General features: G+C 40.8%; 2 protein-coding genes across 2 annotated transcripts in view; both read left to right on the plus strand.

The window, feature by feature from the left end:
• Positions 1-19,588, plus strand: POLR3F (RNA polymerase III subunit F). Its single transcript, XM_020799185.3, has 9 exons — positions 1-89; positions 1,832-1,949; positions 2,654-2,721; positions 3,141-3,208; positions 6,277-6,389; positions 8,157-8,300; positions 9,979-10,086; positions 12,406-12,597; positions 16,109-19,588. The coding sequence occupies exons 1-9, from the start codon at positions 46-48 to the stop codon at positions 16,184-16,186; spliced, it is 933 nt and encodes a 310-aa protein (XP_020654844.1). The 5' UTR covers positions 1-45; the 3' UTR covers positions 16,187-19,588.
• Positions 16,426-23,552, plus strand: part of PCDH12 (protocadherin 12) — a 15,009-nt gene continuing 7,882 nt past the window's right edge. The window contains exons 1-2 of the mRNA XM_020799183.3: positions 16,426-16,510; positions 20,661-23,546. Of these exons, the coding sequence (XP_020654842.3) occupies positions 20,727-23,546 (2,820 nt within the window). The 5' untranslated portion in view covers positions 16,426-16,510; positions 20,661-20,726. The remainder of the gene's footprint in view (positions 16,511-20,660; positions 23,547-23,552) is intronic.

Consider the following 23,552-nt stretch of genomic DNA (forward strand, 5'->3'; position numbering starts at 1 on the left):
CGCGCGGTTTCGTAGCCGAAGAGCCTTCGAGGAAGATTTCTAGCGATGGCGGACGGGAAGCCTCCAGAGCCTCTGGAAATCGAAAACAGGTGGGGCTGTGGGCTTTTATCTTTAGCAGGGAAAGCTAATGGTAAAAGCACAAGTGGAGGACTCTTGAAATGTGGGACAGAGAGACTCGTCTGTCCGGCTGCCGCATAGATCGGAGCTTCGTTGTATTTTCTAAATCAGTGGTTCCCAACCGTGGGTAATTCTTGGACTACAACTCCCAGGAACCCCGGCCGGCACAGCTCGTGGAGAAGCCTTCTGGGAATTGCAGTCAAAGAAAACTTGGGTTGATGCCCAAGGTTGGGAACCACTGTTTTAAATTATAGCGTAGAAATCTGTATTGTGAAACTGAGTAATGCTGTCGCCTTGTCCCTGTAGCATATATGGTGGGGAAGAGTAGGAATTGTAATGATATATCTTGTCTTTTTCTTTGGGAGTCTGTCGGTAGTTTTAACCATGATAAATGGACCTTCCATGTTCAGAAGCAGTTGGTCCACATTTTGGTTAATAGGCATGTTTTTTTAAACCCTGCCTATAGCCTGCGCAGATGACCACTATGGGGATGACCATACAAGATGAAAGGAGCCGTTCACCAAGGACAGTAGGGCTACTTTTCGGGTTGTAGGTTTTTATCTTGTGTTTCACAAGCAGAGGAGGATAAAAAGTTGTCTTCGTCTGAAAATCTTGGGACAACTTAAAGTAAAACCCTAAAGAATGTCACTTGGGTGATAAACATTCCAAGATGAAATAAATAATCCTGAAAAAGGTTTGAGCAAAAATGGTTTTCTTCTGGTGCCGAAAAAATTGGAACAGTCACCCTCCCAAGAATGTTTGAAGAACAAAGTCCCAAACTGTTTTCCACATTTTTATGTTTATAAATTTATCAGGTGCCATGTTTAAATCTTACCTTCCAAGTCAGGATCTGACAATGTATACTTGCCTTCTGTACTGTAGCGTTTAATTCATCATGCTTCTTTGATAATATCAATTCACATCCCTTTAGTAACCATTCTCTGTTCTTCCAAAGCCACTGAGAGCTGGCTTCTCTGAAGTGTGCATATTCAGGGATAGAACTCCCAAAATAATGGTTTCAGTATCACCTGTTGAACACGTGGAGTCAGTGAGACAGAGAAAATCAAGTATCTTATAGAGAGACAGGAAGCAAGGGAATGTTGGGTAACATAAATAAGATAATTTGTTCTCTGTTTACACCAGAGTTGCTAATAGTGGATTTTGGTATTTTGTTTTGTATGTCAAAGGAATATAAATAATGCTGTTTTTCAACCCATTCTGAATTTGAGGTCTTGTCTTCCTCATGGCATAAACGGGCATGTGGTGAGGCATCAAGATGTTATTTGTTCTTGTTTCCCTGAGCCTTACTTTGCTCATTTTTCACCACAAATTTACTCTCTAGGCTAAAAAAAGATGAAATTACCTAGTAGTGGGTGTGCTATTAATTTTTCCATGGCAAACATGCTAATTTTGAATGTACTATTATCATTGTGACAGAGTATAAACTTCAGGATTATTGTAGTAGGAAAAGCCTTATAGTGGGAGATGCCAGAGTCTAAAGATCATCTTCTGTTTTGAAATTAGTGGAGGCTCTTTGGTGTGTCCCAAACCTATGTGGGTCTTTTGTGTATTTATGTAAATCTGGATCTGGCACCTTGAGCTTTAAAAAGGAAAGGTAAGGAGTTAGTATTTTAAATCAATAAATCAGCTTGCATGTTTGTGAGTACAGTAAAGTGTCTGATGATCCTTTCTTTGCTGTTTCTACTATGCCCAGAATCATTGAGCTGTGCCATCAGTTTCCCCATGGCATCACAGACCAAGTGATTCAGAATGACATGCCCCACATGGAAGCCCAGCAGCGGGCCATGGCCATTAACAGGCTGCTTTCTATGGTAAGAGTTTCCCTGGTTCTGTGAAAATCTTTGCCTTGCATGCTAGATCTTTTAAAAAGCAGTTCTGCAGCAGTAGTCTGAAATGAAATGTTTATGCTATTTTGAGAATTTTAGAGTAACAGATCCTTCTGAGTAATAGGAATTGCTGAACTAACTTGCTACCCTATTTTAACAGTGACAGAATTATCAAGATATCACTGTTATAGCATATCTGATACACTGCACGCACAAAGCAAGTTCTAATGCAGTTGAATAATTTTACATAATGGACAGTAGCAAATCCAGTACTATGTACCTTGCATTGCAGCTCAGAAGAGAACTGTGGTCCAATATGGGTCTCTGGCAAATGTTTGCTATACAAATGCTATAAATGGCAAATGCTTGCTAAATCAATTGGCAAATACATACCCCTGTGATAGTTTTCAGACTGTGCGTTCCTTAAAATGTAGTCCATCCTTCACCATTGGGCTAGATGGGCAGGGTATAAATCAAATAAATAAATAAAAATAAAAGTGTAATGTCTTAGGGAGAAAGCTTTCCTTTCCCCCCCTAAACAAATGCAGTAATAATCTAAAGGAGTCTTATAGCAAAATACTTAATATTATATTCATCTAATTTACTATTATAAATGTACATATTTCATGTTGTTTCCTAAACTGAAATTTCAACATATGGCAAAAGTAATGTGATGTGTATCTTATTAGGGACAACTGGATCTCCTGAGGAGCAGCACTGGCCTTCTTTATAGAATCAAGGAATCTCAGAATACTGGGTATGCGTTGCTGTTGAAGAATCCATACTTATAAATCCTTTTTTCTCCTACTACTATATCTACCAAGTTCTTAATAATACTCATACTGTGGTGTGGAGGATCATATAAAAATAACTCCTAGAAAGAGATGACATTTAGTAACACCTAGACTAGTAGAATATGTTTAATCACTATTAGCCTAAAAAAGTATGATCACTAATTTATCTGGTGTAGGATGTGTGGAAATCAAAAGCAACAGACAAAAATGATGAAATAGCAAAATAATTAGCAAATGTTAGGTGATTTCAGTTTTAGAAGGAAAATCAACCTTAGTACGGGTTAGTACGGGTTCCCTTTTGATATTTAAACTATAATTTCACATTGATGAAATCTACTTGAGTGTTCAAAAACTAAGCTGTTTCTCTCTTGCCATTCTGCAGTAAAATGAAGGGATCTGACAATCAAGAGAAATTGGTGTATCAGATTATAGAGGATGCAGGAAATAAAGGTAGTGCATGTTTACTTTTCCCTGTGGTTTGCTTTACTACGCCTCTGAAAGTACCATATGTAGATATTTTTTTAAAGCAGCGTGGTCCATTCCCAGAAGCAATGGTCTGAATTAGGCTGTTAAAAAGTTACAAATAAGGGGAGCATTCAGAGTCTCCAGAACTTTTCATCAGACAACGATTGTGTAAAACGGGCCTCAGGCAGAACGTTCCAAAATAGGATCAGATGTCATGCCCTTGGCTCATCCAGTTAGATGTCTAAGAAGGTTGTATGAGGTTTTAGACAGTGATAACTAAGATGTCAATTTGCAGGTTCTCCCATCTTACTGAAGACAAATACATAGTTTGCCCCCCTCCGAGAGATCTGGCAGTTTCTTTGAGCAATGTCAGAGACCTCTGAAGTAAATATAGAGCAGAAAAATACAGAGGTAGTGTCTTCATGTCAATAAAATAGAAGAATGAGTTTAGGGATCATAGTAGGTTGAAAAGGCAGTTGCTGCTAACTGCTGGATAGCTCAGTGGCTTAGGGCTCTGTCTGCGGAGCCAGAGGTTGGGAGCTTGATTCCCCTCTGTACCTCCAGCTCTGCAATTCTAAGATTATTTATTGTTATTGTTAGTAGTCAATAGAGGTGGAATTCTCATTGGAATGCAGTCTCTGGAAGATCTCAGTGCAATAGATTGTCTCTTATATGGCTCATCGTTTTATGTCAAGTTTAATTGCTCATGTTTTATAGTATCTTTCTCTGATGAAGAGTTTTGGAGAACTTGAAAGCTTGCCTTATTTGTAACTTTTTATTGATCCAATGAATGTATTGACTTAACCCAGAAATTTACCACACTGTAGCTAATTCTTGAGTTCAGTTTTTTAGTGATTAATTTTACTTGTGGAAATGATGCTGGAACAAACTTTTCCAAGAGACATTATGTTTGATGATGTGTGAGAAATAGTTACTGCCAAAGTTTTGTCAACAAAGACATAGTTAATCTCCATTCTTCTTGATTTAGAGACTCTCATGTCAGTTCAAAGGCTAACAAATAATAATAATAACAACAATCTTAGTAGTGCCGAATTGGAAGGGATCCTATGTAACATTTCACCCAGTCTCTGTCAATAAGGCACAGTGGGGCATTAACTATACTACTTTTTAAACAGGCAGTGGACTTCTTACTTTTGCCAGGGCAGTCCTTTCATTCACCTTTGCAATGAAAAAAGAGTTATTGTGATACCTTGCTCCTTAAATTTTGCATTGAGAGGGGTGCCAGTCCACCTATGTAGAGGGACCATCTTCCATTTGCTTTGTGAATAGTAAGGAATAAAAACCTCTTATTTCTGACAGTAGCTGTGGATATTTATTTCTGTATTTTATTTATTTCCATTTCTGTGCCACCTCATTAGTGTTACCAGTCTCCGGATGGTTTACAGTGTGCAATAAAAACATAACACAGTATAATAAATACACCCCCCAATAAAATACAATAAAACCTTCTCACTTACTGAAGCTACTTTAAGTAAAATGCATAAATTAAAACCTATCCGAACATCTCAGAACAAATTTATACTAGTAGAATGCAGCTTTGTATAATTTAGCCTTAATTAGCTTCCTAAAAACAGAGGAATGGTGTCTGGCAATTTTTTGTAGGAAGTTTGTTCCAGAGGAAAGAGGCTCCAGCTGAGAAATCTTGATTCCTCAAGTTGGGTTTTTTTTTTGCCTGCTTAGGTGTTATAGTTCTTAACATCAAGGACTGTAAGGAGCATGTGTGACAGATAGCCAAATCTAGAAGTTATGATTAGCACCTTAAATTGAGCACAGAAACTAACAGGGAGCCAATGAGGGCATGCCAAGACTGAGGATGTGTTTTCATATCTGCTGGTACCTGTAATCAGTTTGGCTGCTGCATTTTGGACCTATTGAAGCTTCCATACTGACTTCAAGGGCAGTCCTACATAGAGAGCATTACAGTTTTAAAGATTATTAACGCGTGGACCACTGTTGTTAGGCATTTCTTATCCAGGTAGGGAGGCAGCTGGCAATCAGCTGAAGCTGATAAAAAGATGTTGTAACCCAGGCAGAGAACAATTGTGAGGAACCAGGTCAATTTGTTCAAGCTCTGAACCTGTGCTCTGCCTACTGAAATGGAGTAGAACGTGTCACATATATGGTCCTGTCCATTTTTGGCAGGATCCCTTTCCTCATCTCACCCAGCTATGAGGATGCTGGAGGATAGCTGACAGAGCTGTTTTCATCCTCTTGAAAATAATGACCAGATTTTGGCCCATAATCACCCATTCCCTACTATTGCTGTATATAATGTTTGAATTGTGTGTTAAGCACTGAGAATTTTAGCTCTAAATGTAGTCTTCTGCAAGACTCAATCTCTAGCCCTATCTAACAACATCAAAAACATCTAGCAAAGCCTACTGCAGGCTTGAATAGTCAGTCAGTTTTGCTGTACAGTGAGGTGTGCATTAAAGATAGTCTTTAAGACAGAGGACTGAATTCCCATATCAGACAGGTACTTCACCCCACAGTTCTAAACAGAATGTTTTTCACTAATAAGTGTGAGGAAGTTAGTTAATAACCTCCCCGTAGTAAGAGAAACATCTCATTGAATTGCCTTTTAGGAGGTTAAAACATTTCTGTGTCTGAATCTGATTTTTTAAATAGCTGGTTTGGGATAAAGACAGTGGTGGAGACTCTTTTACTGGAAGTTTTTAAATAGGTTTTTAAATGGCCATCTAGTTGAGATGAGGTAGTTGTGCCTTTTATGCATCAGCAGTGAGTGAGACCAAGTCATCCTTGACATCTTTCAACTCTGTAATTTCATTATTCTGTGACAAGATGTTCTTTAAGATTTTTCTTTACTGGAGCAGCAGCAGCGAATGTGACTCTTGTCAGCCTTAGCAGTCCTAAACCCTTGGATGTGAGGAAAATCCAGAAAGCCGTACATTCCCCACCCTTGAAAGTGTTCCAGTCCAGAGCTTCCATGCATGTAACTCTACTGTATCGGAAACTTGGGGCTCCTTGCTCATAACTTAGCTGAGTTAATTTTCTACCTTTTGAAAAAACAGGTATTTGGAGCAGGGATATTAGGTATAAAAGTAATCTTCCCTTAACTGAAATCAACAAGATCCTGAAGAACCTGGAAAGCAAGAAACTCATTAAAGCTGTGAAGTCTGTAGCGGTGAGTAACTCATAATTTTGAACTGTACCGTATTTTCTGCCGTGTATTCTGGGCAAAATCCCAATTGTGTAAATTTATGTAGCATCAGCTTCTACACATAAAATTTAGTTTAAATTAATGGAAAGCTTCCTGTCCCCCTGTTTTAGGTTCTCGGGCTCCCTTTCCCCCCCCCCCCCCCGAGAAACCTTTGGGAACTTTGGAATTTAGGGAGGGGAGCCTTTGACCACAAAAAATTGCTCATCTTACAGGTTCAGAGTATCTTTCAACAGCATTTTAATTCATTAAGTAAAATTGCTTTTCTTCTACAATTGGGATTCAAGGCAGCTTGCAGTAAGATAATATATATACAATTAAAACACAAAATGAATAAAGCGTAGAACATGTAAAGGGAAAATACAGTACATATTCAGTTAAAATTCTGGAGCAAGTTATGTGAGTTGCTGAATTCCTATCTGTGTAAAAAGATCTTTGCATTCTGCTAGAAAGGAAATTGGGAGGGAGTTTGAGACCTTGGGAACAGCACTGTAAAAGCCATCAGATGGGCATCTGGTAGTACCTGTGTTAGACCTCAAGCTGTTGTTTGAGTAACAAACTGTTCTGTTTGTGCTGTTTTGTGCATTGGATGGTGGTATTTGGGGATTGTCATTGACTTTATCTTTGACCAGGAGTTGCAGCCAATCCTTGTTTCTCTAGCAGTGTACTCGCATGATATACGGTTCTGTCTTTGTCTTATATTTCTACAGTAACAAAGACTCTTTGCAGTACCATTTATTACATAATCATATTAAATTCATTTGTAAAAAAGAAAACCGTTGTCAGCACTTTGTTAGAGAAAAAAGCTTTCAACTTTTTCAGAGCTTGAGCCTATCTGTAACTATGATCTGTAATGTGAAAATTACTTAATATTTTTACTCTGCCATGCTGCTTTTGTCTATAGGATGCAGAAATGCAACATAGAATAGGGCTCACATTCTGTCAATGCTTACATAGAAGTGATGATATTGTTAGATGGAACTGAGGAGAAAAATAGTTTGCCAGACGTGTATCTTCTGTGTATTTAGGGTGCAAAACATTTTCTAAATCCCCATCTCCAAATCCAAAACCTAAAACAAAAGAATCGGATGTGTTGATTTGGGTGCTCTGACCCACCTAAAGTCAGAGCATGATGCAGTTGAGGTTTCTATACACCAGTAAAAAATGAGTGAATTGCAGAACTATTATAATGAGTGTCTGTAACATCTCTCAGTACAAATATGTCTTTTGTAAGCGATTTTTTCTTAGTTGATGTGAGAGAAAGATATCCATTTCTACCATAGCCTTGTGGATCAAAGCCTGCAATAAACTGGTAAAACACAGTGTGTTCTGTCCCTTTCCCCCTGTTCTCCAGAATCTCCTGGGCTTCTGTTTAATCTTCAGTAAATGCTTTCATGCAATGCTGCAGTAGACACATTTGCATAGGAAAGCACTGTAGAGGATACTCTCACCATGAACACTTATCAGCCTTTTTTTTCCACCCAGGCTACTGCATTTGTAGATGGGAGAAATAACAGACCTGCCTTTTTTCCATGCCACAGTTATCATTAAAGATTAGCCAAGAAAGGTATACCTCCTATATCTAGTTTCTTGAGTCTAGGGTGAAGAGAAAGCATGCATGCTCAAAATATCCCGTACAACCCAAGAAGAGGAAATTGTCATGATAAGTACCAATGTTCATTTTTCTTATTGAAGGAGAAGAGGTAAACAAAATCTATACCTTCCATGCAACAGGCTTCCAAGAAGAAAGTGTATATGTTATACAACCTCCAACCTGATCGTTCTGTGACGGGAGGAGCTTGGTACAGTGACCAGGACTTTGAGTCCGAATTTGTAGAGGTGCTTAACCAACAGTGTTTCAAGTTCTTACAGACAAAGGTAAGTGAGCCCGTGCTGCTTCTGTTTTGTCCATGATTTTTTATTCATGATATATGAAGACTGCTGTCCCAAGAACTTAACAACGAGTTTCTTCTTTTGAGAGCCTTTCCATCATTTTCTTTGAAGTTCTATTTTAAAGAACGTATTTGAAGTATTTCTTTGCCAGCCAAGCGGTATGAGCTCAGAAACATTCAGGAGGAGTTGCTGGGGACAATCTGTTCTTTTCAGCCGTCCTTGTGTTGCGGTCAGTATTGCTCTTCTTTGTTTTTTAATTTTGCTCTGTGTCCCATACAAACTTTTGAGAGCCCACCCAAATGTAAGAATAATGGAACAAGGGCAGCATTTATGACAAGAAGTGCAAAAATATTCTGTTACTGTTTCTGGAGTTGTACCTAAAATTATTCTGGGCCGCAGAATATTTCCGTATTCCTTGCTGTATATGCTGGTCTGTTTTGTATTTTGTCTTTAATCCATTTTGAGTGCTTTTTCACAGTTATATGGAACAGGAAAACAACAACAACAAAGACCTGTTCTCTGAGACACAGTTGATGGCCTGTGGGCATATGTCCCTCTCACTGGAGCAGCCAAGGAACAATGTAGTGTTCCCAGGTGTGTTCCCATGTCTTATACAAGTGAGTTCTGGCTGGATAGCTCAATGGTTCAGGGATCTGGCTTGAGATCCAGACATTGGAAGTTTAATTCCACAGTGTGCCTCCTGTGAGTAGAGCCAGCCTGTGTGACCTTGGATAAAGGTTCACACTCCCAGGATGCCCCCAAAGAAGGGAATCGTTGACCACTTCTGAGTATTGTCTACCTGAAAAACCTGGAAAAGGGTTGCCATAAGTCAGAATTGACTTGATAGTACATCATGATGATATCAATGATTTGAAGCTGCTCGTTCTTTTGGGGAAAAATTAACTATCCTAATTGGTGACACCTTTACAATGAGGGGAAAAATCTGTCTGATACCCATGATGGCCATTTTGCTGATTAAAATGACGAATGAAAACAGAGGTCTGCTCTAAATGAAACAGTTCAGAAGTGTCTTATGCAATTGTTTTAAGGTTTGCAGTGTTTGCTGTAAAAATGAAGTCAGCAGAAGGGGAAAGAGGTGTAGTTGTCATGTAATCTAGTGTTACTGTACAACCCTGTGTATTGGCCAAAATCTGATTGTGCAACAATGCGCACACAACTCAAGGTTGTGCCTGTGGTACTTGTACTAGCAGTGAGGCAGAAGTGGAATCCCAAAACAGTTCTGCCAGTACATGGCAGTGCAATGCTGGGGATGCACGACTGCACAATTGAATAATGCCATTCTTTGTTACTGGGCATAATGGTTGGCACTTTTTTGTTGGTGTAACTTTGCATTATACTGGCATGGATAGGTTTTTGTCCATTGTCTTCTCAGAAATTAGGTATATGTGGTGCAGTAAGGCTTTCTTACAGATAACTTCGGGGTTGCAGCCTTTATTTATTTGGTGTTGAAGAATTTCCATGCAGAATAAACTGCCCAGAATAGTGCTTTGTAGTAATGAGGCAGTATGTAAATAAAATAAAATAAAATATATAATAAAATAGTTTCTAGATGCCATATCTACCACCGTCTCTGAAATTACTGTAATCTGGGAATATACTTTCCTTCACAAATGTAGATTTTTCCATTTGTTTTCTTTTCTAGGCTGAAGCAGCTCGAGAAAGCAAACAGAACCCTATGATTCAGAGAAACAGCTCATTTGCATCCTCTCATGAAGTATGGAAATACATTAGTGAGTTAGGAGTCAGCAAGGTGAGGCCATTGTTGGACTTCCTTCCTTTCATTTTCAGCTGTGACTAGTGCTGTGTGTTCTGCAAAATAATGGTTGTACTGTGTTCCACACTGATAATTGGATTTTCTTACTTCATCTGTCCTTCAGTTCTTTGTTGGGTACTCTATTTTTCATAATCAGATCTCTTCTGAAAGTGTTTTGTGAAACTAGATTTCTCCTTCTGAGTAGCTTTTTATTGAAAAAAAAATCCGTGTCTTCTTTTTTAACCAAACAACCAATTCAGCTAGCCTAATGCGAATTGCAGAGTTTCCTTCACTGGGGCCAGTATTATTAACATTTGGCCAATGATAATACCTTTCCCAGGTAGAGTATGGAATGTTTGAGATTCAAATATGTCATTGGGAACATGTAGTACTTAACTGACAGTGAAATAAATCTAAATTGAGTTGCATTGTTTATAAAAGAGTTCAGAGGCGTAGATATCAGTTCTAAAGTTGAATGATATATATGAAATTTGGGGAACCACTAATTGTTATGTGTGCTTAAATCTTATCTGGCATATGGCAGACCTTGAGTTAATATTGTTAATACTTTTCTCAAGTCTTGCAAAATCAAGGTTGTCGCTTCCTTTATTTGAGTCAGTCCATCTCATATTTTGGTCTCTTTGTACTTACTGTCTATTTTCCCTAACATTATTCTCCTGCTTCCTGGAGAAAAGCAGCACAGAAATGAAACAAATAAATGAAAATAGAAAATAGATTTTTCCAGTGAGTCTTCTCACGATATATCCAAATTGCATTGGGTCCAATTTAACCATTTTAGATGTGAAGAGTCCAGGATTGATTTATTTTATTTTATTTATTTATTTATTGGACTTATATACCGCCCCATAGTGCTACAAGCACTCTCCGGGCGGTTTACAATTTTAATTATACAGGCTACACTTTTGGTCCAAAATCCATTTATTTATCTTTCTCCTGGTCCATGGCATCCATAAAGCTCTCTTCCATGTTGCAGATGAATCAGCTCTTTCCCTGTTAGCTTTCTTCATTCATTGTTCAGTTTTTACACCCATGAATAGTAACTGAAAATACTATTGTGTGGATAATCTTGACCTCCAGCGGCACATCCTTATACTTGGGAGTTTTTTACTAGTTTCTTCATAACTGGTCTTCGCCGTCTCAGTTCTTTTCTGATATTGTGGCTTCAGACTCTGTTTACATTGATGATTAAATTGAGATACAGAGAATCTTCACAAATGATAAAATCAAAAGTAAAAATAGAACAATACATTACATAACACAATTGTTCAGGGGTTGTTCAGGCGGCAGGACTCACAATAAGGCTTCCCTCAAGACATCATTCCTGCTTGAAGAGGCTACTGGTCTAGATGACTTTGAGGTTCCTTCCAACTCCACATTTTTCTGAAATACCTGGGAGCACAGAAGTAGCTTAACCTGGGGCTGAAAACATGCCAATGGCAAGAGATGGCAGGTACCTGGATGCTAGGAAGGGTTCCATGAGGGCTGTTAAACAAGCTGAAACGTAGTATGGTGGAGGTGCTTGGGTCAGTGGCTCTTGGGTCCAGGAGGAACAAAGGCGATGGCTTTTTTGAGGGTATGCAAAGCTGCAAGTGGCCTTGGAGGTGAGGAGTTGTCAGGCTCAGAAAAGTAAGTACTGGCTTGCTGTCAAGATACTGGCCGCCACAAAATGCTCAAAACCCTGAATCCAAGGCAGCTTCTTCAGTACTTCAACCCCCCTTCTTTCTAGAGTGATCACACAAGTGAAATTTTTTTTAATTAAAGATGATGCAAAAAAGGTAAAGATTTAAAAGTGAATTCAAAGTTTCCAAAACAATTTTTAAAAAGTCAAACAAATCCATAACAGGACATAAGGCTTAAAAAACTATTCAGAGGCTCCCAATAGATTAGGCAATTTCGGTATAATTTTAGACAAAATAATAAAGCTAGCTAGCTTAGATTAATACTCACATTGTGTTGAAGCTGTAGCATAGCTCCAGTACATGTGCAGAGTACAGCGGAATAACTGGCAATCATTACATTCTCTGAAGAGATTAAGCAGAAGCTTGGCAAGAGCTAGCTTGTGAGCTCCATTGTCTGAACTACTTTTATACCTATCCTTTACTTCTGGATCTTTTGATGTTCTCCACCAATCAAATTCCCAGTTGCTTGGAACCTTTTGGCAGCTAGTAACTTTTCCCAAAGTAACTTTTTTCTCATCCACCCTTGGGTCTATCTGAAACAGGTTCTTGCAATTAAGGTACCATGGGAAGAGATTCATTTGGCCTCTGCTCAAAAATGCATGTTATTTTTTTTTAGGTTGAATTGTCTATGGAGGACATTGAAACCATTCTAAACACATTGATATATGATGGAAAGGTGGAAATGACAATCATTGCTGCAAAAGAAGCAACAGCTGGTAGCGTGGATGGACATATGAAGCTATACAGAGCTGTCAATCCAATTTTACAGCCTACTGGTTTAATTCGAACACCTTGTGGACTCTGTCCAGTAAGTTCTTTCTCAGGAATAATATTATGAAGGCAGCCGTTTAGCTAACGTGCTTTGTGTAAACTGATTTGGGGTTGTTCAGTCAGCTGTTCAGTCAAATAAAAATGCAGACATGACTACCATACATAATAAATGTTGTAGTGTGGTGAAATTTAAACATACGTGGAACATAATGTAACCCCAGCTGCATTAGTCAGAATTGCATTGTAGGACTTTGGATGAATTGTTCTTGTTGTCAAGACTGTAAAGCTTCATTAGCATTTGGTCTTATATTAGTAGGTGCTGAGCATTTTCTCTGTGTTTATGAATGTATTTATTATACCTACTTTCCACTTAAACATTTTCTCAGCAGTCTACAAAAAATCATAAAAATGTAATAACAGATAATTGAGGAAATAGCTATAAAGTGTAATATTGAACAATCCAGGGGGAAAACTAAAGAAATAAGTGAGAAACCGCATTCAAGAAACTCAACATTTGTTAGCCATTTCATAGATCTCTGGGGGAGCCCACAGAGTTCTCTATATATGGGCAGGTTTATGCAGAAGACATTTCCTTAGGTCCCTAGCCATGTAGGAATCTAAAGGCAAACACTGGCACTCTGAACTTTGCTTAGAAGTGGATAAGGAGCCAAAGAAACTCTTATAGTACTGTTACAGTACAGTACTCAATATGTGCTCTACAACATGGCCCAGTTACTAGTCTAGTGGCTGTATTTTAAGCCAACTATGCATTTGTGTACAACTATGCATTTGTGTATTGGGGACAGCCCCAAGTACATAATATTGCAGTAATCTAACCTGAATGTTAGCAGAACATGGGCAAACTATGATTGTTGTAGGTTTTTTGGGCTGTTTGGCCATGTCCTCTGAAGATGCCGGCTACAGAGACTGGCGAAACGTTAGGAAGAAAAAAACCCCAGAACACAGCCAAACAGCCCAAAAAACCTACATCAGCCATCGGATCCTCGCCGTGAAAGCCTTCAAGAATACATGGGTAAACTGTCTCTGTATAAAGGTTTCACACTAGCCTTAATTTGTTAAAAGTTACTTGTGCTACTGAGATGGTGTGGAAAGGAGAGGTAAATGTTGGGAGCTAATACTGGCCAGCTAAGAGGAAAACGGATCCAGCACTTAATAATACAGTGGTGCCTCGCTAGACAGTTACCCCACATGACAGTTTTTTTTGCTAGACATTGAAACAGTGATTCCTATGGGGGAATTTCGCTGGACAATGTTTGGCCGCTGCTTCACAAACCGATTTTCACTAGACAGTGATTTTGACAGCTCCCTCTGCGCTTGTAAAACGGGTGTTTTCGGGACCTAAGTTTCGCAAGACAGCTATTTAAACAGCTGATCGGCAGTTCGCAAAGTGGCTTTCCTATGGCCGATCTTCGCTAGACAACGATTCTTCCCCATTGGAACGCATTAAACAGGTTTCAATGCATTCCAATAGGGAAATGCTTTTTGCTAGACAATGATTTCGCTAAACAGCTATTTCAGTGGAACGGATTATCATCGTCTAGTGAGGCACCACTGTACCTGGGTGGGAAAAGTGTGTGAAGCTCCACACGTACAGTCTGGGTCTTATAAGACCATTACTGTAAATCAAGGAAGAGGCAGATCATATACTTTATAGGAATTACTTTATATCCCCCTCTCCAGGTACTGTTTTTGATTTTTTTTACTGTATGTTGAGGGAGATGAATGATTTTATTTGATTGTGTTTATAAATGGGGATTCTTCTGGAGCAGTGGTTCCCAACCTTGGGTAACCCAGGTGTTCTTAGACTGCAGTTCCCAGAATCCTTCACAGGGGGTTTCTGCCCAGGGTTTCTGGGAGTTGCAGTCCAAGAACACCTGGGTTACCCAAGGTTGGGAAGCACTGTTCTAAAAGTCTACCTACTTTGTGGCTTTGCAGTCTCCCTGCCCAACTTGATGAAGCTGGTCTTGCTCTCAGCATTGGGGATTTTATAGGAGGTGATCCAAAGGGACTTCAGCCTTCATATTAAGGCTGCCTTTACTGGAGCCATGTAGGGCTTATGGCTATAGAGACAATCATGGTGCTAACCAACAATGTCATAACCCCAGTATCTGACGCCAGATAGAGGAAGATGTAGGAAGAGGAGGATCAAGGAATTGAAGAGTTTTCTTAATTCCCTTGTCATGGTTGGATCACTTTCTTTTGAGTTTTAGGCATAAAGCATTAGTCCCTTGTGCATGTGTGGGAGACTTACAAAAATATGAATGGTCTTTTCAATGGTGTGAGACAGTCCTTAAGAATCCCATCCTGGTCTGAACCTTACAGCCTTCTGGCCATAAATACTCCTTTTGTGATAGGTTTTCAAGAGGGTTGCATGGGGAAGCAACTGCAGGCATTCATAGAGGATTTCAGTTATCTAGTCCAGTGGTCCCTAACCTTTTTAGCCCTGCAGACAGGCTGGGGAAGGTAGGGCACCCCCCCGCGCTTGTGCGCATGTACAAAGGGCTGTGCAGTGCTTGTGCGGGCCTGTGCTTCCTTGTGCGCATGCGTGAAGGGAGGCACAGTGCTCATGTGGGTGCGCGGACGCTCACATACAGGTGCAAACAGGCTGGGGGAAGTGCATGGGGGGAGGTCTCCTTGGCCTGGTGCCGGTCCGTGGCATGAGCCCGACCGGGCCACGGACCGGGGGTTGGGGACCCCTGATCTAGTCCTGTTCCAATCTGCCTCCAGACATAATGTCAGACCTGAATCAGTTCCTTGTTCTTTGGAGCACACTTCCTGTGCACCTTGGACACGAGCTGACCCTTCTGGGTTTTCAGCTCCTGAAAACATGTTGGCTGAAATATGCAACAGCTCCACATGTACAACAGGAACCATGTCAGCAGCATCAAAGCACCACTTATTAAAGGCTTCTTTTCATGATTTTGTACAATGCAATGAAATTGTTTGTACCCTAAAACTGACACAGGATGTCTTTAATCTGCAATAATTTGCCATTGCTGGTATAATTTCCACTGCACACTTGAAACTGCACAACAGGATTTTAGTCATTGTTCCAGAAAGCTGTTTCAGAGTGGTTACATTTCCCTTCCTTACTACTATTGTTTTCAAGCTTTATACAATATTTTATTAGCTTACTTGATTTTTTTTAAAGTCATTACTTGCAGAACCATCTAATAATAATTAGATGCCAGATGTCCCCGGTAATTCCTACTGATAAGGCTGGAAATAGATGTGAAAAAGTAATTTCTTCACAGGGACAGTAAACAGTTTTACATGCTGCTTCCCTCTGCAAGAACAGAATTCTTCAAGCAGTTCATATTGTATAGAAGAAAGAGACACAGATAAAGAGAAAAAAATATTGGGAATGGGGGAGAGCAGAAGGAAAGAGAAGGACCATGGGAAGGTGGACAAAGGGCTTCCTAGCCAATGCAAAACAGATACTTTAGCTAATAAATAAAATTTGTTGATCCATAGTGACTATTGAAATCAGCAAGATCAACTAACCTTATACCTGATTCTTTTCCTAGGTTTTTGATGATTGCCATGAAGGTGGTGAGATATCTCCATCAAATTGTATTTATATGATGGAATGGCTGGAATTTTAATAGATGAAGGCCGTCAGCTGTGAGAATTTCTCATGACATGTCTTCATGAACCAATTAATTTTTTCATTTTGGACCCATTTTTTTGTAACTCTCAATTGTGGGGAATGGATAGATGGCTTGAAAAGAAAAACACACTCCATGCCTAGATAAAAAAGCAGCATACCATTTGTTCAATCGCAAAGCTTGCCTCTAGAAGTTGGAAATCTGTTATTAGACATTTTGAAAACAAGAAAACAAGAAACACCTCTGCTTCTAGTTTAGCAAGAAGAAGAAGGAGTGCGATAGAAGCTGACTGAAGCACAATTGAATGTTTCCAAAATAAAGGTACTTGAATTCTCCAGACTAAAAATAGAATTGAACCAAACAACATAAACGTGTGTGACCTCCAGAAGAGCACTTTAGCACCTTAATGGACATAGTATTACAAGACTATCTCCTTTGTGATCATGTCCTGATGACATATGGTCAGGACACCAGTGGGTGTGAAATATTGGGGCCATATTTGAACAATTGGGAATAGCTGGGAGAGAGTACAAGAAAAAGGCAGGTGTTATTAGATTTGAACAGCTTGAGGGCAAGATCCCAACAGCACAGAAGCAGGACATGAAGGCACAACATCTCTCTTCTGTTGGAGGCGCTCAGTAACTGATATTAAAAGCTTCTTCCTTGGAATGTGGAAGTTTAATATCACAATTGGGGACAGAAGCCAGTGATAGTTCCATGTTCTCTGATTTTTGCTAGTCCTCTTCTAAATCCATCTAAGCAAATGGCTGCTTATTGTGACAGAGATCTCTAGTGAGTCAAATGCTACAACTTGTGTCTTTGATTTGCAGGACCTTTTAAAAGTTGTATTGTGTAGCATTTTGTGTGTTTGATTGCTTTTAACCCTGTTTAACAAGCCATGTCTTCTCCATAATTGTGGATTTGCAAAATATCAAGGATGGTGACGGAACCTAGTTATTGAACCTTTATAGAGAAAGATATTTCCTTGGGTAGAGAAAAAGGATAATTTAACTAGCTAAGTTGGACAATGGGCAATGTAAGTGTGCCCTGGTCCTCAGTTTTCCGTCAGATTTTGCATCTGCAACATTTTATTTGTTTTGTTTCATCTTTCTGTTGATTCATTTTTGTTCTGGATGTGCTTGCCAGACATCTCTCTATTATGAAAATAAAGAGGGGCCTGGCAGTTGTGCATCCAGATTAGTGCTAGTAAACAGCACTTAATGAGCGTTCTTTCTCAGGGGCAGTTTATATTGACATAGTAATCAAAGTGTACACAATAATTGAGTCAGAGAATAGCAGATATCACAGTAGAGCTTCTAACAGGAAATCAGCCCACATGGAACAAATAGTTCAGTGAATACTAAATGTGCAAAGCAGGTAATAAAAACAAAGTCCATGAACCAAGCTATATTCAGAAAAGGCAAAATTACTCAAACTCACGGCAGCAAAGAGAGCAGCTCAACTTCTCCAAACATGCTGCAATAGTAGAGCCTGCAAAACCTTATAATGGTCTGGATTCTGAGCTCATAGCTAACATAGAAGTTGGGGCTAAGCCAACTTACAGTTCTTCTAAAAGAAGAAGGGGGTGTGAAAAGATGCAGTGTTGTTCAAAAAGCAAGAAGGAGAGAAAGAAATCTGGGCAGGCTGTTGCAAAGGAAAAGGGACTCTGGAAGCTAACCCAGTTGGGCAAGTGGAAAGGCTTGTTGTAGTACATCTTGTGCCTTCTGTGAAGTGCCAGCCTAGATGCAGTGTCTCACAAGCAAATGATGTGCTTGTTTTTTGCCAGGCTGTCTCAAAAGAGCCTGGCAGGGCATGGGGTGAGGCCAGAGAACAAGGGAGTGGCTCAAAGAAATGCTAGCTGTGATCCTTTCCACTGGGGAAAGATGCGTCCAATGTGGCTGGGCCTCAGACCAAATGGAAGTTTTAAAATGCTACTCAGTCTTTCCCTAGACAGCAGAGACATGAAACGAATCAAGGGAATATGGGAGGTGATGGGCATGTTACACAAGGAGGTTGATCCGAGGGATAGGTCATAGTTGCAAAAATGATCTTTTTGGCTCTTGAAAAGGACCCGGAGTGTGCCGCAACTCTGGTTAATACAGCAAACCAGATGGTTAGGGAAGACAGAAGGCCAATCTCTGGAAACAGATCGGGAAACTGAAGACTGCCCTCTAATCTTTGGTGGGAACCTTAGGCGAGTCTGTCTACATCTCAACCATATCTGAACCGCAATATGTCTCGGGCCAAAGGTGGGGTGAACAAAGCCAGTGTGGTGGGAGGAGCACCCTTTTGTTGATTATTATCCATATCAGAAAAGAGAACAACACCAATGCATAAGGTGGGTGGCCTTATCAATAGGGCACAGGCCAGGGCATGTGGTGTTGCCAAGTGTAGGGTGTCTTGGGGTGGGGAATCTCTTTTGCCTGGATGTACTTCCTCAGATAATCTAATCTGCATTTCCTGGAGTCTCAGGAGGAATATTATCCATAGTGGTGGCTAAGTGGTATTTTATTTCTGTACCTTCCTTAATATGGAGAGGCTTGTCAGCTGTTGATTATACTGTCTTTCATGCAATATGACAGCTCTCGCAGGCAGGTTCTGAGTCTAACCAATAAATGGAACTTCTGAACAAATGTGCAAGCCTTAGCATGAACATTGTGGAGACCCACTTAGGTAACAGTCTTCCAATATCTTTATTTTTGAATTGTGGATGCATTTTGAACAAACCTAAATGAAGGTCAATAAAAACATGGGTCTCTTCCTGCTAATCTAGTTTGTGTGCAAGTAGCTTTCCAAGCAACCGTTCCTTACTGGACAGGCCAGGAAATTGTGGACAGGAGAGGAATTATGAAAGCAGGAATTAAATTGGCAAGGGAGGCTGTGATCAGAATCCAGTTTGTCTAGGCACAAAGTCATGTTATCCCTGTGTGTCAGATGTTCTGCCTAGGCAGTGAAGATTGTGCCACCAGTTGTCCAATTTCTGTTTTGACTGACTGCGCAGTGGGCCTGCAGAAGGGCTTCCTGAGTAGCACTTTGGTCTTGGCACGATGCGTACTACAAGTTCGTGTAATGTTGAGTTATGCAAGTGTAGTTACTCCACAGGATTATGGCCAATGAATTGAAATATGGTTTTGCATCATTTTAGTCCCAGAATTAGTATCCTTCTTTCTGGTTCAGTGCTTAAGTTTTCAAAAAGATGAAATACAAGTTTTTTTTGTAAATTTGTGGAGAAGTGGTATGTCTCTATCCCCCCCCCTTTTCCCCAGTTATGGAAACAGTTCACCCACTATATTTGAGTGGTGTTAGAACACCCTCTACTTGTCTGAAAAATGTGTTGCCTTGTGTTAAAATTCCACAAAACTCCTGTTATGAATAATAATAAATAAAATAATCCTTTAACATTGTCTTATCCTGCTTTTGTTTGTACCCATACTGTCTTCATTTAGACTATAAGCTCTTTGAAGTGGGGACATGTTGCTGTCTAAATAAACAAAGAACAGTCGAAGTAGACACAACACTTGTTTCCTTATAGATTAAATCTCCAGAAGGAATAGTGAAGCTCCTCCTTTTCTCAAGAGTGGTATACTCTTTATAGTCACTGTGGGTTATGTCTGCCAACAAGTCACTTGTGACTTACTAGTGACCATGATAGGGTTTTTAGTCTGTGAGATGTTTAAGGAGTGATTTACCATTGCCAGTCTTCCCCACTCCATAATAGTCTTCATGGCTAAGCAGAAATTTGAACCCAGATCATAATCACCAGCAAACAGAAATTTATCCAGAGATTGAAAACTACACATTGAACTTTAATTTGTCAAAATCACTAATGATTAGAAAACACTGGAAACAGATGTAAATGACTATTGCTTAATACATTAATTTTGGTAGCTAACCACTAACACTAAATTGTTAGTTTTTTCAGAGTATGCCTCGTACATTAAATATAACAAAAAGTATTGTAGCAGAGGTGAAAAGAGGGTGAGGAAAGATAGGTTGCCTATTTTATTCGGAAGTGATCATGCTAATTTTTGTGCCATGAAATCTGCTGATTAAAGGCTAGGAGGAGCTGAAGGGAGGGACAGTTTGCAGCCGTAGGAAGGGCAATTCTTAAGAATCTTTGCCAAGTAGATCAGATTGATTTCCGTGTGGTGGAATATCCAGGTCAAGTGTATAGGTTTGTCGTCATACCCTGAGTCTGTGTTACCTCTGCTGTTCAATGAAAATAAAGCCATTCGTTTCCCCAGTTCTCTTGGAAGGCATTGTGTGGTTAGCCTCTTACCTCCCCTTTCCTGTAGGTGGGGTTTCCCTAGGAAACAGCCTTACAGGAAGCTGGGTGAAGCTTGCGTTTCAATGGGCCAGACTGCAGGCATTTCTGCTCATACTTGAATCTCATTTCCGAGGATGGGGATTTGTAATAGAGAAGCAGCAGGACAACAGTTGCGCTTATCTAAAGATCTTATTCTTTCTGCAGCAGAGGACATAGGAACAGATCTTGCCTCCAGGGAAGCCTTGAGTGTCATCTTGGACTTTTAAGCCTATGTCAAGATTGCTGGTCTTCAAACAAACCGTGTGTATGGAAGGCCTTAACTGTGCTATGCTGTTACTCAGGAATATGTTTTTGGTGTTATATGTTCCTGTACTGTGGCCTTTATTTCTGTTGGTGGATTGTCAGGAAGTTACTACCTTGTCCGTGCAGTATCAGGTGTTGGAAGAAGTGCAGCCTGGTACTGTGTTGGGCAGGTTAGGTGAGGAAGTTGGCCGGACCGAGGGCAATTGGACCACAGGGACCTTCCAGCTGCTCCAGTCTTCTGCAGTGTTTCCTATACAGATGGACTCTCGAGATGGTTTGCTAAGCACGACAGGGAGGCTGGACAGGGAGCAGCTTTGCCACCATAGAGATCCTTGCCTCATATCATTCAGTGTTCTGGCTTCTAAATACTTCACTTTGATCCATGTGGAGATTCATGTCATGGACATTAATGACAATGGGCCTCAGTTTCACCAAACAGCTCTGGAACTGGAGATACCAGAAAGTGTAATATTACAGACACGGATACCTTTGGATCGTGCCCTGGACTTTGATATTGGATCCAATGCATTGTGTTCTTACTTCCTGTCAGCCAATGAACATTTTGCCTTGGAGGTCACACCTGTTTCTGATGGAACTCAGTGGGCAGAGCTGGTGGTAGTTAAGGAAGTGGATCGAGAGCTCTGCTCTTCCTTTGAGTTGGTCTTGACTGCAGTTGACCATGGAGTGCCACCTAGATCTGGATCCATCTTGATAACTATGACTGTGCTGGACTCCAATGATAACAGTCCAACTTTTGCCCAGAGTTCTGTGACAGTGGAGATCAAGGAAGATGCTTTGCCTGGCACTCTTTTGATCCAACTCACCGCTAGTGATCCTGACCAAGGGCCCAATGGAGAGATTGAATATTCCTTCAGTAAACATAATTCAGAACAGGTGCTGAAAACTTTCGCCATTGAGAGTCAGACGGGTCGTGTCCTCCTTCAGCAGCCAATGGATTACGAGGAGAATCTTGCCTATGAAGTGGATGTGCAAGCTAGAGATCATGGGGCCAATCCAGTTCCTGCCCATTGCAAACTTTTGGTACGTGTTTTGGATGTCAATGATAACACACCTGATATTCAAGTGATCTGGGCAAGAGAGAAAGCAGTGGTATTAGAAGCTCAACCCAAGGACAGCTTTGTTGCTTTGGTAACAGCGTTTGACCCTGATTCAGGCAATAACGGAGAGGTAGATTGCTATATCAAGCAAGGTGGGGAACATTTTAACTTGAGATGGATCAATCCTGGCAGCTACATGTTGCTGACTAATGCCCCCCTAGATAGGGAAAGCTGGGCAGAGCACAATTTGACCTTGCTGGTGCAGGATCGTGGGTCCCCCTGGCTGGCTGCAAGTAGACATTTCACTATTCATGTCAGTGATGTCAATGACAACATGCCCTGCTTTGAAACAAATCCTTACCATGTTTCCATTGCTGAGAATAATGGAATTCCTTCTCCTTTGGTGGTTGTCATGGCCCATGATGCAGACACGGGCCTTAACGGGGAAATTGTTTACAAAATCCCAGACCCTTTTGTTTCAGATTGGCTCACTATTGATACTAACAGTGGAGAAATCTGGGCGCGCACCACTTTTGATGCTGAAAATATTGCCAGTTTTGAATTTACTGTAATAGCAGAAGATATGGGCCAGCCTAGGCTATCATGCAATGTTTCTGTGAAAGTTACTGTGCTTGATGTGAATGACAATTCTCCAGTGGTAACAAATCCAGAGATGGAAGCAGGCTGGGCAAGTATTTCTGTCCTTGTGGATCCTGACACTGGTTATGTACTGGTACATAAGGAAGAAGGAGGCTCTCGGCTGACCCCCTCTGTGCAGGCTCCTTTACTTTTCACTATATCTGCAACAGATGCCGACTCCGGCTTGAATGCAGCGTTGCTCTACAACATCCAGAGTGGCAACGAAGCTGGCATCTTTGTCCTTGATCCCCATGCTGGGCAGCTTTATCTGAATAGCAGCAATGCAAGCAGCCTTGTGGACAGTGAATGGGACTTGGAGGTGTCTGTCTGCGATCGAGGAGTGGTGCCACTCTGCACCAGAGTCCTTGTGAAGATAATATTCAGCAGACATGGTGAGCAAATGCCCGATTCTCTTGCGGTCGCCCAAGCCCTTAGCTCCTCTGTAGTGATTGGGATCTGCTTTGTGGGGCTGCTTGCCATCTCTCTGGTAAGCCTGGGGTTAATAATGTCCCTTTGTAAAAAGGAGAAGCATAGTAATATGTCATACAACTGTAGGGAGGCAGAGCAAACCTATAGGCAACAGCTGCTGAAGAAGCCCCCCAAACCTATTGAGAAAGCTGACATTTTTATAGTGCCTGTGTTACGACAGGAGGATGCAGAGCAACCTCACACCAAGATAGAGACCCCCCTAGAAATTTCCTGGGTTGATGATGCCTTGGGGAAGCCATACCCCATGACTCCGACTCTCTACAGAACTCTTAGAAATCAGCAAAATCAAACCAGCCTTTCTGATTGTAAAAGATTTGTTCTGCCTGCTGTGCAGCACACGCCTGGCTATGCTCCAAACGGAGGAGATCATTGCACTCAGGAGATGCAGCCCCCGGATCCAAAGCCACATCCTGCCTCTGGGCCCAAGGACCCTTTGTCAGCGCTAGCCTCACAGCAGCAGGACAGGCTTCTTCCTAAGGCAGGCCCAGAGGAAGCTCAAAGTCGCCGGCACATCCTGAGAAGCCTAGTGAGGTTGTCTATGGCAGCTCTTGCTGAGCAAGGCCCTGGCGGACAGTTAACCATGGAATCCGGCTCTGTTCAGGTAAGA

This window comes from Pogona vitticeps, chromosome 4 (assembly GCF_051106095.1).
Source record: "Pogona vitticeps strain Pit_001003342236 chromosome 4, PviZW2.1, whole genome shotgun sequence".
Taxonomy (NCBI): Eukaryota; Metazoa; Chordata; class Lepidosauria; order Squamata; family Agamidae; genus Pogona; species Pogona vitticeps.

Bases quoted from the DNA above. Each gene is read 5' to 3' on its own strand.
- POLR3F (XM_020799185.3), top strand. From the start codon at position 46: ATGGCGGACGGGAAGCCTCCAGAGCCTCTGGAAATCGAAAACAG. The intron at 90-1,831 runs GTGGGGCTGTGG...TACTATGCCCAG, and splicing joins CCTCTGGAAATCGAAAACAG to AATCATTGAGCTGTGCCATC. The intron at 12,598-16,108 runs GTAAGTTCTTTC...TTCTTTTCCTAG, and splicing joins CACCTTGTGGACTCTGTCCA to GTTTTTGATGATTGCCATGA.